The following is a 16,997-nucleotide window of genomic DNA, read 5'->3' on the forward strand; positions in this document are numbered from 1 at the left end:
GTGAACTCGAGTGACTGAGCTAGAAGAACTGTGAAGTGAGAACTGATAGTTCTGATTTGTAAATAGTGCTTTGTAAATATTAGTTAAGATTAACAGTTCATTGTTGTTCGTAATAGTCCAAGTAAATTGTCATTGTCGTCGGTGGAGTGAAAATCCAATTGTTGACGAGAGCGTTTAAGGCGAATTGTAGAAAGGAATTATTGTTGGAAGAATAAAATTCCATTGTTGTGAGTTAAATAAATTCACACTGGTGTCAGAATCGGGACATTATCGACAATGGAGAACCTACAGCTGATCCTGCAAGCCATCGCAGAACTGAAAAACGACATAAGTGAAGTGAAAACGGAGATGAAAAGTGACATAAGTGAAGTGAAAACAGAGATGAAAAGTGACATAAGCGGAGTGAAAGGCGACATAAGCGGAGTGAAAGATGACGTCACTACGCAAATTGAAAGCGTTTCGGCCCACGTAGATGGAATGGTCGCCATTGTGAAAGACGAACTTAAGGCCGATTTGGATAAACTAAACCAGAATTTTACAACTATAAACGAGACAGTAGCCGAGTTGAGACAGGATGTAGAACATTTTGACGGCAAAATTCGCGCTCTCGAACGTCAAGAGGAAACGAGTGTGCTGATGGACCAACATGCTGTAGAAAACAAGCACATCCTCGCGTTGGTGGATCGCCAGGCTAGAGAACAGAAACAGATAATTGCCGAGGAAGTTCAATGGGCCGTGGAAAGATCGACGACAGAATTGAGGACCTCATGTAGTGGCCATGTGGAACCATCACCCTCAGCCAGACATTGCAACGTCAAGACGCCGAAGTTCGACGGTACGACGTCTTGGGCGATATTCCGTCGCCAGTTCGACGCCATCGCAGAGCACAATGGGTGGACACCAGCAGAGAAAACCACTCAGCTGCTGGCCGCACTTCAGGGACAGGCGTCGGAGATTCTTCACAGCGTTCCAGAAGATGGGACAGCTGCTGAGATAATGGCGGCCCTGGAGGGACGTTAGGTGACCATCAACTTGCGGCAGCATTCAGGACCCAACTGAAAACGAGGGTCCAACAGTCAGGCGAGTCCCTGCAAGAATTTGCGATGGCGGTGGAACAATTGGCCCATTAGGCCCTCAGGGGCCTGCCTACTGACTTCATCGCTGGAGAGGCGGCCTACACCTTCGGCAGCGGAGTTCGAGACCCGGAAATAAGACAACAGCTACTCTTGGCAGAGCATCGCACCATCAACGCAGCTCTGGCGGCGGCCCTCAGGATGGAGGCAGCCAAATTGACGGCGAACGTCTCGGCATCGCACCGGATTAGGAGCGTTGCGGCGGCCGACGTCGAGGAGCGTCAATCGAAATCACCAGAGCGACGAAGACGAGGAGTGCCTACCTGCTGGTCCTGCGGCGAACCTGGGCACTTGAGGAGGGACTGTGACCGATCTGGTCACAAACAGGAAAACTAAAAGGGGCCGATGCGACGAGGGGCACGTCGGCGCCGTCGTCACCATCCCCTCGGCTGATCTTGAAGACGGTTAACAGAAGATGCGACGATGGGCTGATTGCTGACGGATGGATAAGAGGCCGCCCATGCAGAGTACTGGTAGACACCGGGGCGTCGCTCACCATCGCCAGACCGGAAGTCGTGCGTGGCCTACCTGGGAGGACGCCGCTGCGCCGATATGAGCTACGTACTGCCTCAGGCGAGAGCCTGCCCATCCAGAAAGAGGTTTTCCTGGATTTGACCTTGGGAAAGAGGAGACTGGAGATGTGGGTGTTCGTCGCTAACATCACTGAAGACGTCATCCTGGGACTCGACGCCATGCGGATCTTCGATGCAACGGTGGACGTCCGGCGCCATATCCTCCGTTTTGGTCAGGATGAAGTGTTCCTGAGGGACGTCGAAGACCAACCCATGGCCAGCAGACTCACCTTGGAGGATCATGTGACAATCCCGGCAGGCTGCGAGATGGTGGTGACGGCAAGACTGGACGGACAACCTAAGAGAAACCTGCTCCTCGATTCGCAAACAACTCCGATAGATGGGGTTTATGTGGCCAGATCCCTACTTCCGAATCAGAAGGTGGTACCGGTGAGGGTCCTGAATGTCACCAATCGGGACAAGGAGGTGCCTAGTGGAACTGTACTAGGTAGCGTCGAGCCGGTGGTGTCTGTGACGTCTCTGGCAGATAACGAGGAGTGTCACCGACCACGTCCAGATCTAGACCCATCACTGAAAGAGCTGGCTCGAGAATTGGCGGAGAATTTAAGCAAAGGAGAAAGAAGACAAGTCCACGATCTACTGACAGAATTTCAAGATGTGTTCAGTCTGTCTGAAAACGACTACGGGAGAATGGAGAAAGTTCAGCACCGCATCGACACCAGAAATGCTCGCCCAATCAGACAACCTCCTCGACGCGTCCCTCTAGCTAAACAGAGGGAGATTGACAGCCAATTGGAGGGCATGAAAGCAAGAGGGGTCATCGAGGAATCCGACAGCCCTTGGTCATCACCTGTGGTGCTGGTGAAGAAGAAGAATGGGGACCTGCGTTTCTGCGTGGACTATAGAAGACTGAATGACGTCACCAGGAAAGACTGCTTTCCCCTTCCACGAATTGACGACACCTTGGACACTCTGGCCGGAGCAGAGTGGTTCTCGACGTTGGATCTCAAGTCAGGATACTGGCAGGTGGCGCTACATCCTGAGGACAAGGAGAAAAAGGCATTCTCTACAGGCCAGGGGCTATGGCAGTTCACCGTTATGCCGTTCGGCCTCTGCAACGCTCCGGCTACATTCCAGAGACTAATGGAGTCAGTAATGAGAGGCCTGACATACAACACCTGTTTGCTGTACCTTGATGACGTCATCGTGGTCGGCAAGACTTTCGGCGAACAGCTGTGGAACCTGAGGAAAGTGTTCGAGAGACTGAGACAAGCCAGACTGAAGTTGAACCCGAAGAAATGTCATCTGTTCCAGAAGAAGGTCAGCTACCTGGGACATGTAGTAGGGACCAACGGAGTGGCCACAGACCCGGAGAAGCTACAAGCCGTCAGAGGATGGCCGAGACCGAGGGACAAGCAGGAGCTGCGCCGCTTTCTCGGCCTCTGCACTTATTACAGAAGGTTCGTAGCTGGGTACGCCAACATCGCTAAGCCTCTAACCCAGCTGACCGAGGAGAAACGACAATTCCAATGGACGGACGAAGCGGAGTCATCCTTCCAGTCACTGAAAGAGGCGCTCTGCACTGCTCCTGTACTGGGATATCCCATCCCTGGAAGGAAGTTCACGCTCGACACAGACGCTAGCAACGTAGGCATCGGTGGAGTACTCTCTCAGGAACAGGACGGGCAAGAGAGGGTGATTGCCTACTTCAGCCGAACACTATCCAAGGCTGAGAGAAACTACTGTGTGACGCGTAGAGAACTTCTTGCCATTGTGGAAGCCCTGAAGCACTTCCACAAATATTTGTATGGCCAGGAATTCCATCTGAGGACAGACCATTCTGCACTCACCTGGCTATTGGGCTTCAAGAATCTGAAAGGGCAGACCGCCCGTTGGGTTCAACGTCTGCAGGAGTACAACTTCACCTCTGAACACCGACAAGGGAAGAAACATTCCAACACTGATGCCCTATCACGACGTCCGTGCCCAGATGGCTGCAAACACTGCCTGAAAGTAGAAGAGCAGGATGGCGCCCACGCAGTCCGAGCAATTGCCGCCCAGCCGAGCCCAGGATGGGATAACGCTGCCATAAGGAGGGAGCAGCTGGTGGACCCAAACATTGGACAGCTACTACGTGATGTGGAGTCCGGCCAGAGACCAGTATGGGCCGATATCGCCAACCGTAGCACCACTTACAAGAGCTACTGGGCCCAGTGGGAATCCTTCACTGTCAAGGACGGTATCCTGAAGAGGATTTGGGAGTCGGCCGATGGAAAGACCCGCATAGAACAACTTGTCCTGCCCAGGAGCAAGGTGAAGGAAGTGCTGGAGGAGACTCATGCTGGAGTGACTGGAGGCCACCTGGGAGCCAACAAGACGCTGGACAAGTTAAGGCAGAGGTTCTATTGGTTGCATCAGAGAACCGACACGGAACAATGGTGCCGAAGATGCGACACCTGTGCAGCCAGTCGCGGACCAAGGACACGCAGCAGGGGAGCCATGCAGCAGTACAACATGGGAGCTCCTTTTGAGAGGATCGCCATCGACGTTGCTGGACCGTTCCCGGTCACGGATCGCGGGAACCGCTACCTGCTAGTCGCCATGGATTACTTCACAAAATGGCCAGAGATGTACGCGATTCCCAACCAAGAGGCTTCGACGGTGGCCGACGCGCTGCTTGACAACTTCATCTGCCGATTCGGGGTGCCCCGGGAATTGCATAGCGATCAGGGGCGCAACTTCGAATCCAACCTGATGGGAGAATTGCTCGAGCGTCTGGGGGTGCATAAAACCAGGACCACTCCCCTCCACCCACAGTCCGACGGCATGGTGGAACGATACATCAAAACCGTGGAGGAGCACCTGCGGAAGGTGGAGTCCAACCATCAGCGAGACTGGGATGCCAGAGTCCCACTGTTCCTCTTGGCCTACAGAGCTTCGGTCCACGATACAACAGGGATGACACCGGCAAACATGGTCTTCGGGAGAGTGCTGCGCCTGCCCTGTGATCTGCCGTTTGGCACGCCACCCAGCGCCGACCGGCCAGCGACTGACTATGTGGCAGAACTCACCGAGAAGTTGAATGGAGTTCACCAACTGGCCAGAGAGCACCTCAAGATGGCCAGCGACAGGATGAAAGTGCACTACGACAGATTAGCCAACTCTGCAGGATTCCAGGAGGCTGACCTGGTGTGGCTGTATCCACCTACCAGGACCAAAGGGAAATCACCAAAGCTGCAGCGTGCCTGGGCTGGACCATACCGCGTGGTGACCCGGATCAACGACGTGGTGTACCGCATCCAGCGACAACCTCGAGGGAAGATGATGGTGGTGCATCTGGACCGATTAGCATCCTACCAAGGGACTGCCCGGGACGAGCAGCCCTAAGGAGGGGGCAATGTGACAGCGACGTGAGATTCGAACTCACGACCAGCGTCCCGCAAGAAAGCAGATCGCGCGGAGCACGGAGGGATGGCGCGCGGCGGAGAGTAGTGGGGAAAGGGGCCTACACGCGAGGGGAGGCTGCACGCGCAGCTGCTACTTAACGCAGTGAATGGGGAACAGACCTTCCCGACTATTCCAGAAGTGCGTCGAAGTGGAGATATCCAGATAATTCTCTACACACCTGTAGAATTTTCTCGCAACTATGATTTTGCTATAAAAGAAGAAACGCTAGCGAACTAGAGCAGAGTTTTCAGTTGATTCATGATTAGTTCAGTGAGTAAGCCAGTGAACAGAGCAAGCTAGCCAGTCTTGTGTACCGGAGTTCGACTCGAGTGTGCGTCCGCAACTGTATCAGCATCCGAAGGCCTGAGTTCGAGTGCAGTGGACCGCAGTTGGAGGGACCTGAGTTCGAGTGCAGTGGACCGCAGTTGGAGGGACCTGAGTTCGAGTACAGTGAACTGTCTCTGAAGGTCTGTGGTTCGAGATACTGTGAACTTGAGTGACTGAGCTAGAAGAACTGTGAAGTGAGAACTGATAGTTCTGATTTGTAGATAGTGCTTTGTAAATATTAGTTAAGATTAACAGTTCATTGTTGTTCGTAATAGTCCAAGTAAATTGTCATTGTCGTCGGTGGAGTGAAAATCCAATTGTTGACGAGAGCGTTTAAGGCGAATTGTAGAAAGGAATTATTGTTGGAAGAATAAAATTCCATTGTTGTGAGTTAAATAAATTCACAATACTAACAGCAGCATCTATTTCCAACACACACAAATCGAAGTACTTAGGCCAACAACTAGAGCATTAAATTTAGAACTACAAACAGAGGCTCTATTAATATATGAAAAACCAACAAGATTACCTAATTCTAATTAATTGACTAAGTATTTAAACAACAAACAGTCTCTGAAAACACAAACAGGACTTCTAAAAAAAACTCAGAAATTCGAGGAAATGCTATATGCACTCAGTGAAAAAGAAAATAGAGTAGAAACCCTGTTTAATGTGTTTCTGAGGACACAAAATAATTGAACTTAAATGGGTGTTGAAACTAAATAGGTGTTTGATGTTTTTGTTTAAAAATTTTTGAATACTTTCGCAAAATTAAATTTCTTTGCAAAAAGCTACAATAATTAAATTATGGGTAATACTGTACAAAAAAATTGTACAAAACATTATGGGAAAGCTGGGTGTCAATCAAATCGTCTTCTCACCATCTCGGATATATTTGCGTTCGGATTTTTTTTCCCCATTTCTTGAATTAAATGAACTTTTTCTGTGAGAAAAAGCTTTTTTTCTTTTTACGAGGCACACATGTTCGTGAAGGTGCAGGAAGGTAATGGGAATCACATGGCAGCAACATTGCCAAGTCATTCATTATTAAAAAAAAATTTATTGTATTTTACATGTTGAATTGATATGCATTTATTTTTGCATTAATTGAGATTAAAAAAAATCATTTAAGAGTAATTTTCAACGTAAAATGCGGGTTTCACAGCAAAGAGAAGAACGTTAAATCGAATACAGAAATACATTAATCATATGAGCTATTCCATCTCAAATCGACTGAAATATAGAGAAAATTGGCCTTACAATTTCTAAATACAATAAAACTTTTTTTGTACGTAGAGAACTGTAATACAGTGCTTTGTGCAAAGTTTGAGGCATCAGAACTTCGTAGTGTTTAAATTAATATTAAAATTTATCGTATTTTCATAAAATTTGCAACTTTAAACTGTTGTAGCTCCGAAACCCTTTCACCCAATGATCAAAATCATGGTTTATTTTTATGCTGAGAAATTAGAGTTTATATTGACATATATAAACAGATTTTCTTACTTTTTATGGAAATGGAGAAATTTGATTTTTCCTCATTAAGATGCCTTTGCCAAGAAAAAAATATTTTAAAAATATATAGTTAGATTCCGCATTGAAAGTACAAATAAACACATATTTTTTACTGATGGCACGTTGATAAAGTATTGAAAATATCAAATAAAGAAAATAAATAGTACGCGCGTGAACTAACCAGCTGACTGTGAGGCGGGAGCTAGCCGAGGCAAGCAAGGACAGGAGACATAAACACGTGATGTGTCATCTAAGAGTCATGGCTGTGCTAGCTTTATCACAGGTTTTCATAAACACAGAAGTAAAATGACGCCCAATGCTCGCTTATCTTCAGCTCTTGGTCAGTGCGTGTGGTACTGCGCCATTCAAGTCTAGGCGTGTGAAAATAATCTATTTAATACCCCAGAAACTTATTGCTGTAGCACTAACCAAACAATGCCGAATCCCTCTTAATAATGCAAAGTTTTTTCTCAAATTTTTTTACATTTTTACAAATTGGCAAAAAGCCTAAAAGTAAGTAAAATCAGATTATCTGTCTCTCTGTATACAATAAAAAATAAGGATTACTTCTTAACATAACCTACCAAATGTCAGCTTCAAAATGAGCTCTTGTTCAATGTTCTGCAGTAAATGGTTCCAGAGTTCTGAGCGCTGAAAGAGGCTTGTTTTTATAAAATACGCTAAATTTGTCACTCAATAATACGGAAACCGTTTGACTTTCGATAGTATTTTTGAAAATGCACTCTCCTCAGCACCTTGTATAAATAGGGAAAAAAATTTGAGTATAAAAAATGCGAGGTTTTTTACTGATTGATTTCATATGGAATAGCCCATATGTAATAATTTATTGGGATCATGACAATTCAATGTTTTTTTTTGTAGGTTATTTTATGACGCTTTATCAACATCTAGGTTATTAGCGTCTGAATGAGATGAAGGTGATAATGCCGGTGAAATGAGTCCGGGGTCCAGCACCAAAAGTTACCCAGCATTTGCTCATATTGGATTGAGGGAAAACCCCGGAAAAAACCTCAACCTGGTAACTTGCCCCGACTGGGAATCGAACCTGGGCCACCTGGTTTCATGGCCAGACGCACCAGCCGTTACTCCACAGGTGTGGACCAATTTAATGTTAAATGCGGAAAAACGTTAAATGGAGGTCATCTAAAATCGAGGTTCTACAATGAATTACAACCCAACAAAGACTACTGTTAGACTTAATTGAACCTAAGATACAAGCCCAGAAATAGCAGAACTGGACTTATATTTATACAAACAGTGAGGGAGGTGATGGAGCAGGAGGAACTTGCAATTTTCTTTCTATAAAAATGTTGGAGAAAATAGTAAAAGTTTTGATGGTGAAATAGAGGCAATATGCACAGATATTCAAGATATCTTTAGCTGATTGAATATAAGGTTCATTTCTTCTCATGCTTTGAGAATTAGGATTAGTCTGCATATTTTATAATGATATGGTAATTTCTCGGAATTGCAGTACTGAAAAGTGATAAAATAATTTTAGTGAATTCTTGTGGTGTATTTTTAACATGTCCATATGGAGTTGGTCTTCATCTGGGTTGATTCTCTCAGGTTATTAATAGCCATCTCTAGCTCTGTTGATTGAAGTAATACCATTGTCTTGTTATCTTTGAAAGAATAAAGAAGATTACAAAGATGTATAAAGTTGCATGTTAAATACTATTCTTCTTTACTTAATCTTCGACACTTGCCTGGGGTCTTTTCTGACCCCACATCATATATTATTATTAATATCTACATCCGTATACTTGGAAACATTCCAGTAACCTAGATATGCTATCCTTGGTTATTTTAGTTTTCTTTACAATTAAAATTATTATTTCATAGTTATACAGGGTGGAAGCGATATAACGCTCTCATTGAAAGGAGGGATAGATTACATGAAATAAACAAAAAATCTATTATAACTTTTGAGATTAAGTGTAGGGTTAATTAAATAATTGCATCGAACATTTAAGCACGCTGCCAACATTGCAATGCCCAAGATTCTGCACAAAGACATTGAACTCATCTGATGTGAGATATAAACAAAAGGCTATGTATAGCAAAATCAAGCGACTGCTTTGGCCCAGGTTTTTCTCAACCAAATTTAAAATCTTCTCTTTCCTGTCAACAATTTTTTCAGTTGTTATTGACCCTGTTTATGAAATGTTGGAATTATGCTGCCTGTGTCATGGATCAGCTGGCAGACAGCCATGATTACCATATTGAAAATTCCATGAAAACAGGGATTCAAAATGATCTGAGTCTCAAGATCAATACACTGTGGCAGCATCCAGGCAAGTGCGGCGTATCTGCAAGTCTGTGAAGTGTAGTGAACTGTATCTGGAAGGCTTGGGGTTCGACATACAATGAACTTGAGTGAGCCAGAAGGACTAGCCAAGGCGAACGAACTGTGAACTGTGAACTGACAGTTTTGTTCTGTACACAGTGCTTTGTGAACATTAGTTGAGATTAGGAGTACATTGCTGTTCTTCTCAGTAATACACGTGAATTGTCATTGTCGTTTGGTGGAGTGCAGTAACGACTACTGTGTTGCTGTGTTGAGTGGAATATCCATTGTTGACGGGTGTGTGATTAAAGTTGGAAATAAAAGTCACATTGTTGTATAAAAGTTACAATATTTTGACTCAAATATTTGCTATTTTCAACTAACACTTTCAAAATCACTGAATTTACTATTTACAATATTTAATATCCTGCCAGAAACCAAGTGCAGAATGGCACTGGGACAAGACGACCTTGACTACCAACTCACATGGAGCGAGAACAGCTGATCAGGGTTGCCGCATCTAGTTTTGCTAGTCAGGAAACAAAATTTGCAATAATTTTTATTTAATTTACAGGAAAACCGTCTGTTCTATCAAAATACAATAAAGGAGAAAAACATTTTTCATTACATTCTATATTAGCATTGAGAGAAATCAAAGATCCTATGCACAGTAATTATCCAAAACGATGACAAAGTTTAGGAAAAAACATTTTTTATTTCGAAAACTATAAACTTCCCACGGATATGGTATTAGATTTTCTCGTTATACTCAATATGAACAATTCGCTCTGCAAAGTTGAAGGGTTATTTCACTTCCACTCTGTATATTGATTATTTTTTTTGTTTATTGCTTGGGTTCAAGGACGGCCTCAGCTATATAACACGTTTTTATTTTCTAGTTAGAATTATTTTGCAGTGATAGTATTTTGTTGTAAATAAAGTGAACATCGAGGGCTTAATGTGAAACTAACATAACTACAATCAATGTTTTATTCACAACAAAATTCTTAACAGGCAATACGCTTATTTCAAATTAACTATACCATCATGTTTCGTAATTACGAATTGTATTACATACAAGATTGTTCAGAACTGAGTTACGATTTTTCGTGACCAAGTAGAGGTAGGAATTATCAATTGCTGTAAAAACCTAAAAAAATATACATTTTTATTATTACGTTAGTTTCACACTAAACCCTCGACATGCACTTTGAAACGTGAACAAATGAAACAAATACAGTATAAACTGCCATGTAGACAATGGGTAAAATGTTGTAGGTTCAAGAGTAATTATTTATATTTGTAAAATTAGCTTATTTTTCTCTCTACTCCGGCATATGATGAGACTAAATAAATACTCAATGGTTGAGCTGTTTGGACTTTTGCTCTCCCCCTTCATTCAGATCAACACTAAATAAATAAATAAATAAATTAATTAATTCATTGCCCAAACATAATAATTAACACTCGATACAATAAAAATTTCCTTTTTGTGTTTTATTTCAAGAAAAGTGAATGTGTTGTCTGATAATTGAAAAAAAATAAAAACACATTTACGAAATAAATAGTCTGCCATTAAACTAATTAATTCATCAATTATTTAAACATAGTGAGTAAATCTAGGTGCAATAAAAACACTCAGTTTGCTTGTACTGTATATAAAAATGCATTAAACCGTAAACTATCCTAATTATTAACAAGAAATTTTTTGGGGTCGAAAACGACCCCAGATAAGTAACATGTAAATCTAGAGCAGCTAAGTTGCGAGGGTTAATATTTTATGTCCTGAGTTTTCTGCGATGCTTTATTGAATAATTCAGCAATTTTCTGCTGAGTTATTAATTTATTACTTCCAAGATCAGAAACAATAATGAACGAATTAAATTTGAAACTACATAAAAATATAACTAAGTGCATATTTAAATCTAACTCATGGTTTATTTTGCAATAGAATTTATAAGTTTGAAGTTAAGAAATACGCACTTACCCTATATCCAATCAATTTTCCTCGGATATTCTCTCGAGTCTGTTGTATTGGCAGCCAGGTTACATTCAATGCAGTGGAGTTATAAGAGCGTGCAGCCACTTGTACTGGAGTAACTTGAGGCATATCTTCAGCACTAAATATTTTTACAACTTCTGATTCAGGTCCAGGACCTACATCATTGATAGCCTGAAATTTACACACAATCATAAAATACAAACTAATGAACAATCTATATTGAAAACAGAAGGAGGACGAAGAAGAAGAAGAAGAAGAAGAAGAAGAATAGATCAAGGTCTCTACAGCTACAGATTAACTGGTGAGAACTTGAACTCTCGTAATATGAATTCTGATAGTGTATCACCCTTATGTTTACACATATGGTCCGTTTCAAAGTAACTAACGTTACATATGAAGAGTACAGGGGAAAAACATTCAAAGGGTGATACCATCTAATTCAGTATATTACTGCAAACTTTAGTGTTTTTTTTTTAAATAAAAAATGGTGAAGAATTATCACCACAGATATAGCCATCTTTCCTTACTTTTTCACCAGGAACAGCAATAACTTTAGCAGTACTAGTAATATACTGAACTGTGACTTTGTTTTCTCCCCTGTACTCTTCATATCATTACAGTTTTTAAATGAACAATACTGTTTAGCTTCGAAATATATGCAAGGTGTATAAACTGATATTGCAAGGTATGTGGAATTTAATGTACTGTTAAAAATGTAATTTTGTTTCTTAACAGGAAAAATTCGGACTAATATTTAATTAAAAGTTTTGGGCCAAGTCACCGTAACTAACGTTACATGTCACGAACGATTTAAAAAAGTAACGTTTGTTGTAATTGAATTTTCTGTCATCCTATATAGTTGATGTAAATGACAATTTGTTTTATTTACTACATTACTAGATATGATTATATTAGCATATTTATTTCAATTGAAGATGGTGAGATATCATGACATTTAATATTTACCAGACGCGGGTCCTTAAGGTTGTAGCAATTTTGAGCTACACCAAAAAATATTTACAGATATTTTGGTTTAAAATACAAGTTAAATTATTGTGGTCTAAGTACACGATTGGTATGATCAGCTGTAGTAAGTTTCTCATCCAACTATAATCGTTTGTAGGAGCCTCATCGTTGACTTGCGAAAGTAAACGACCGTACTTCTTATTGAGACTAGCTTGATCTTGGGGCGAGGGGACGAGAGGGGTGTTGTCCAGTGTTGAGTTTCAGTTGTTGATAAATGAACAGGGAGCTAACGAGCTTTGAAAATGGAAACAGATGGCAGTAGCTCGCAGAGCTCACAGAGCTACTGATGAGTGACAATGAATGAGTCAAAGACAGAACATGCACGCCCTGCGACTGCAGTTAGGCGCGAAAACAAGTTTTTTTTAGGGTAGAGGGCGAGCTTGTATTTTATTAGTGTTTTTGCTTTCCGTTTCACTGCAGATACTCGAATCAAGTTGGTTGAGAGCGCATGGTGGCGCGTAAGAAGCTGTTTTAATAAATTGTGTTGTTTGTGTTATTCTACTAAATTAAACAGACCATAGTTAAGATGAATACAATTCAATCTTTAATAGAATATCCATTTTCATCGCGCAGCTTAGAAGAGAAGTGTGAGATTAAGCATCTTGGTAGATCGACTCCGAACCTTGAAATTTTGCAGTGCGTGAAAACCAAAACCAGGTCGTTTAACAGAAAATTCAATTCTGACGCGTACAAAAGTTTCAGTGGTTATGTGGCTGTGAAATAAAGTCTTTGTCCTGTTTTCCTTGTGTTCTGTTCGGAGGAGAGTAGGGAAACACCTTTCAGCCTCTGAAGTCCTCATAGGGATTGTTAGTAAAAATTTCCAGTAATTTTGTACATTCGCCGAAAGTTGAACACAAATTGTCTCTGAAAAATTCCATTAGAGGCACACAGCATGAAATGTTTCTGAACTCGTCAGCGCCATAAATAACTGAAAGTTCAGTGCGAATATTCCTTTCATTTATGAACGGATACGCTCTAATGACACTACGAAGAGACTCTTCTGGGAAAACATTGTGGAAATAAATAGGTGAGTTTTTGCAAATTTTACGACTGCAGCATGATAGGCCTAATATTTTGTAGTAAGAAAGTAAACGAACAAAATTTTGAAGCACCAGCCGCCACTGATATTTACAATAATAGTTTTTGTAATTAATATATAATATATAATGTTTCTTCAAAGTTAGGCTTACATGCCATGAATGATTAGAAACAGCCTCATTATTACAATTTATTTTTGTTGAATTTGTATGTATGTTAACGATGATGTGATGTCTCGAGGTATTTGAGGGCTGTGATGATCCATATCCATTTCCTGTCCAGTGAGTAGCCTCAACACAGCAACAGCAACTAGTGAGGAAGTTCCAGGATTAGACGAGTGTTTTCCAACAGATTTTTCCATTTGGTATTTTCATTTTCTACTAATATTTTAATATTGTAATTGTGGTTGATCTTGCTTTTGATGATTCGTTTGACAGATTTAGACTTTTATTCTGTTTTCGCCAACATATCAGCCCTCTCGTTCCCATTTATGCCACAATGTGCAGGTATCCATTCAAGAATTATGGGTTTATTTAGATTTTGAATTTCTTTAACCATAGAATATATTTCATTTTTTCCATTTTTGGGTGATTTGTTGATACTATTGCCTGGATTGCTGTTCTGGAGTCTGGTAATATGACTATGTTCTTGCAATGGTGTATTCAATTGAATAATTTTTGGAGCTGTATATAAATAGCATCTATCTCCCCATCAAAATTTGTAGTAGGCTTGCCAACTCATTTGTAGAAAGAAAAGAACTGGCAAGTTCCTCCTGCTCCAGCTCCTTCCTCATGGTCTGTGAGTGAACCATCTGCATATACATGAATCCGATCATTGGGTGTATATATTGTATGCAGGGTTTCTACTGTGAGAGCATTGCATGTAGGTACCAAGAATAGTGCTTTCAGCAGTGTTTTCATACAATTTTACAATAAATTCCTTGCTCCACGTATTCCTTTCTCATCCTGAAGGTCTGCAAACATTGTTGCTTGATTGCCATGTATGAAATGTTGTCTCAAGAGTAGAATCACCCAGAATAGGTACAATGAATGTTTGGAGATTAGCTGGCGTCCTAAACAAATTCTTTCTGATTTCGCACTATAGCTTTGTCCTGTAAAACACGTTTCCAGACAGTCCTCTTTAATGTGCCATCAACATCATCATGATATACGATATGATTCATAATAGTTCCATCGAAAGAAGATGTTCTCTGCAGCCTGTAAATGGGGCAGATGTGTCATTACTTTCTGTTTTTGAAATATTGGGACGCACCATTAGTCCATATTTCTAAGTGTGTAATTTCTCTTTCAGCAAATATTCTCTATTTCTTCAAGAGTAAATGGTTAAATGTTACTACTACTACTGTAGTGCTGATATAATGGCAAAATAATTTTCTTGCAGATTTCCTTCTTGAAAATAAGTAACAGCTGTATATACTGTTACAGCTGCATCAGTAGGATGAGACGAATGAAGTACCATGGCTTCCTTTGGGTATGGAATAGCATATTTTTTAAAAATCTGACAGTAAAACTACTGTCCCTGCTTTGATGTCCTTTTTTTTATTGGGTTATTTTATGATGCTGTATCAACATCTAAGGTTATTTAGCATCTGAATGATATGAAGGTGATAATGCCAGTGAAATGTGTCCAGGGTCCAACACCGATAGTTACCCAGCATTTGCTCGTATTGGGTTGAGGAAAAATCCCGGAAAAAAATCTCAACCAGGCAACTTGTCCCGACTGGGAATCGAACCTGGGCCACCTGGTTTCGTGGCCAGACGCACTGACTGTTACTCCACAGATGTGGACCTTTTTGATGTCCTGTTTTTGAAATAGTTCTGAAGATTGCCTAGCTATATTATATGAATGCTGAAATTTTCTGCAACTGAGTGGTCATCATTAATGTTGTTCATCCACCATATAGTAATAGTAGCTGTACCTAATAGTGAATTGTCATGTACAGCAAGGGAAATTCAAACATTAAATTACATCCATTAACATTTTCTTCTTTCAAAATTACCTTAACTCTACATGATATTGTCTCTATTTAATAATGTAGATACCAAGATTATATTTATGATTAATGTTACTCCATCTAAGGCCTGTTTTGTGGCACACAGAAAATTACTGTATACACATGAAACATGAATACTCCGTGCCATCGAATAATCCATGCATCCTAATTTTAGAAGATAAAATTAAAAAGAAAATTGGCTGTAATCTGTTTTTATTTACAAGAAATTATCCTTACATAATGTAATCCAGAACTAAATAAAATATCAATTTGTTTTAACAAACGCATCACGATCTTCACATGCTGTTGTAGAATCATCCGGGCCTCTGCCTACAATAGCAAATTAGAAAACACTATCTTGGATAATTTTGTAGACTAATGGAGGTCATGATGAATGGTTCCAGTCAATCAGAAAGAGACCATCCAATGTCTTGCCTCTCATGCCATCTATGTAGAATGTTTCTGTTCTACCTGTGGTTTGCAAAGGGAAGAGTCCTGTGAGTCATTCAAAAGAATGATTGGAATCACAGACTGAGAAGAATCGTGAACGAATCATTAGAATCAATTTGTAATGTCTGATTGAATTGTTGGAATCGACTTCCGTAAAAGAATTGTGTTGCCCAACTCTGTGCACACAGACTGAGGTGTGAGGCTGACAACACTGTAGTGTAACAGGATCTAGCGGTACCATCCTATTTCAAATAATTCGCGCACCCCAGTTTTTCTTCCGGAAAAAAATATATGCGCAGAGTATTTGTGTATATATCGGTAATATTGAACAAATTAAATTTTTTACAAAATTTGTACCATTTTTTTATGAAATTACACAAATATGAGATTTATTGGAATATTATGAGAACAACTGTGATAAGAATGTCATATGCCAAGTAAACAAATAAATTTATCTGTTAAAAAGACTGAATGGAAACACGAAGACCATAAACACAATGAAATGACCAATTCAAGGCCAGGAAGAGGCAGAATATAGAGCTTGAACCTTCACTGCAGTGATGGTTGTTGATGTTGATGATGATGATTATTATTATTGCTTCAATATTTCAAAGAGTAATAATGATAATTATTTTCATTTTTCACAGTGAACATGTTACATATGCCATAAGAGAAGTTAGCAAGAAACAAAATATTCAAATAAACAATGACGAATGTATGGAAAATGAGGTCTGTAACACTACATTTACTTCAAGGTGGAACATATTCAGAAAATCTTCCTTCCAGACAGAAGGCAGGGCAATTAGTGCTGTAAAACTTATAACCCTGACACTTCTAAGGCAATTATAGGTAAATTTCCACTGCTACACTAAACAATGACCTCTAAAAGATTGTTCTGCCATTCCATTACATGTTGTATAGTATTCATGTTTATTGTAGAATCATTAATTAAAGCCATGCTTCTCCAATTTAATTTCTTATATGGCAAGCAGAGTCACATCATGTATTTACCTGTACTTTGACATCATATTCCGTATAGTAAAATTCATGCTGTATTCGAACTACATGCATCCCAACATTTCCATATTCTTTTAAAAGCAGAGATTGGAATTCTGTATCATGTTCTGAACGACGCCAAAATATCTTGTAATGAATTCCCGGACCATTCTGATCCTCTGACCTCAAAGGCTGAAAATACAAG

The 16,997-nt window shown here is 40.7% G+C and overlaps 1 protein-coding gene across 1 annotated transcript in view; it reads right to left on the minus strand.

The window, feature by feature from the left end:
* The window catches only part of Cont (Contactin), a 121,056-nt gene that overhangs the window by 24,826 nt on the left and 79,233 nt on the right, over positions 1 to 16,997 (minus strand). Inside the window, exons 17-18 of the mRNA XM_069838555.1 lie at positions 16,808 to 16,984; positions 11,254 to 11,439 (exon numbers count right to left, since the gene is read on the minus strand). Of these exons, the coding sequence (XP_069694656.1) occupies positions 11,254 to 11,439; positions 16,808 to 16,984 (363 nt within the window). The remainder of the gene's footprint in view (positions 1 to 11,253; positions 11,440 to 16,807; positions 16,985 to 16,997) is intronic.

This window comes from Periplaneta americana, chromosome 10 (genome assembly GCF_040183065.1).
Source record: "Periplaneta americana isolate PAMFEO1 chromosome 10, P.americana_PAMFEO1_priV1, whole genome shotgun sequence".
Taxonomy (NCBI): domain Eukaryota; kingdom Metazoa; phylum Arthropoda; class Insecta; order Blattodea; family Blattidae; genus Periplaneta; species Periplaneta americana.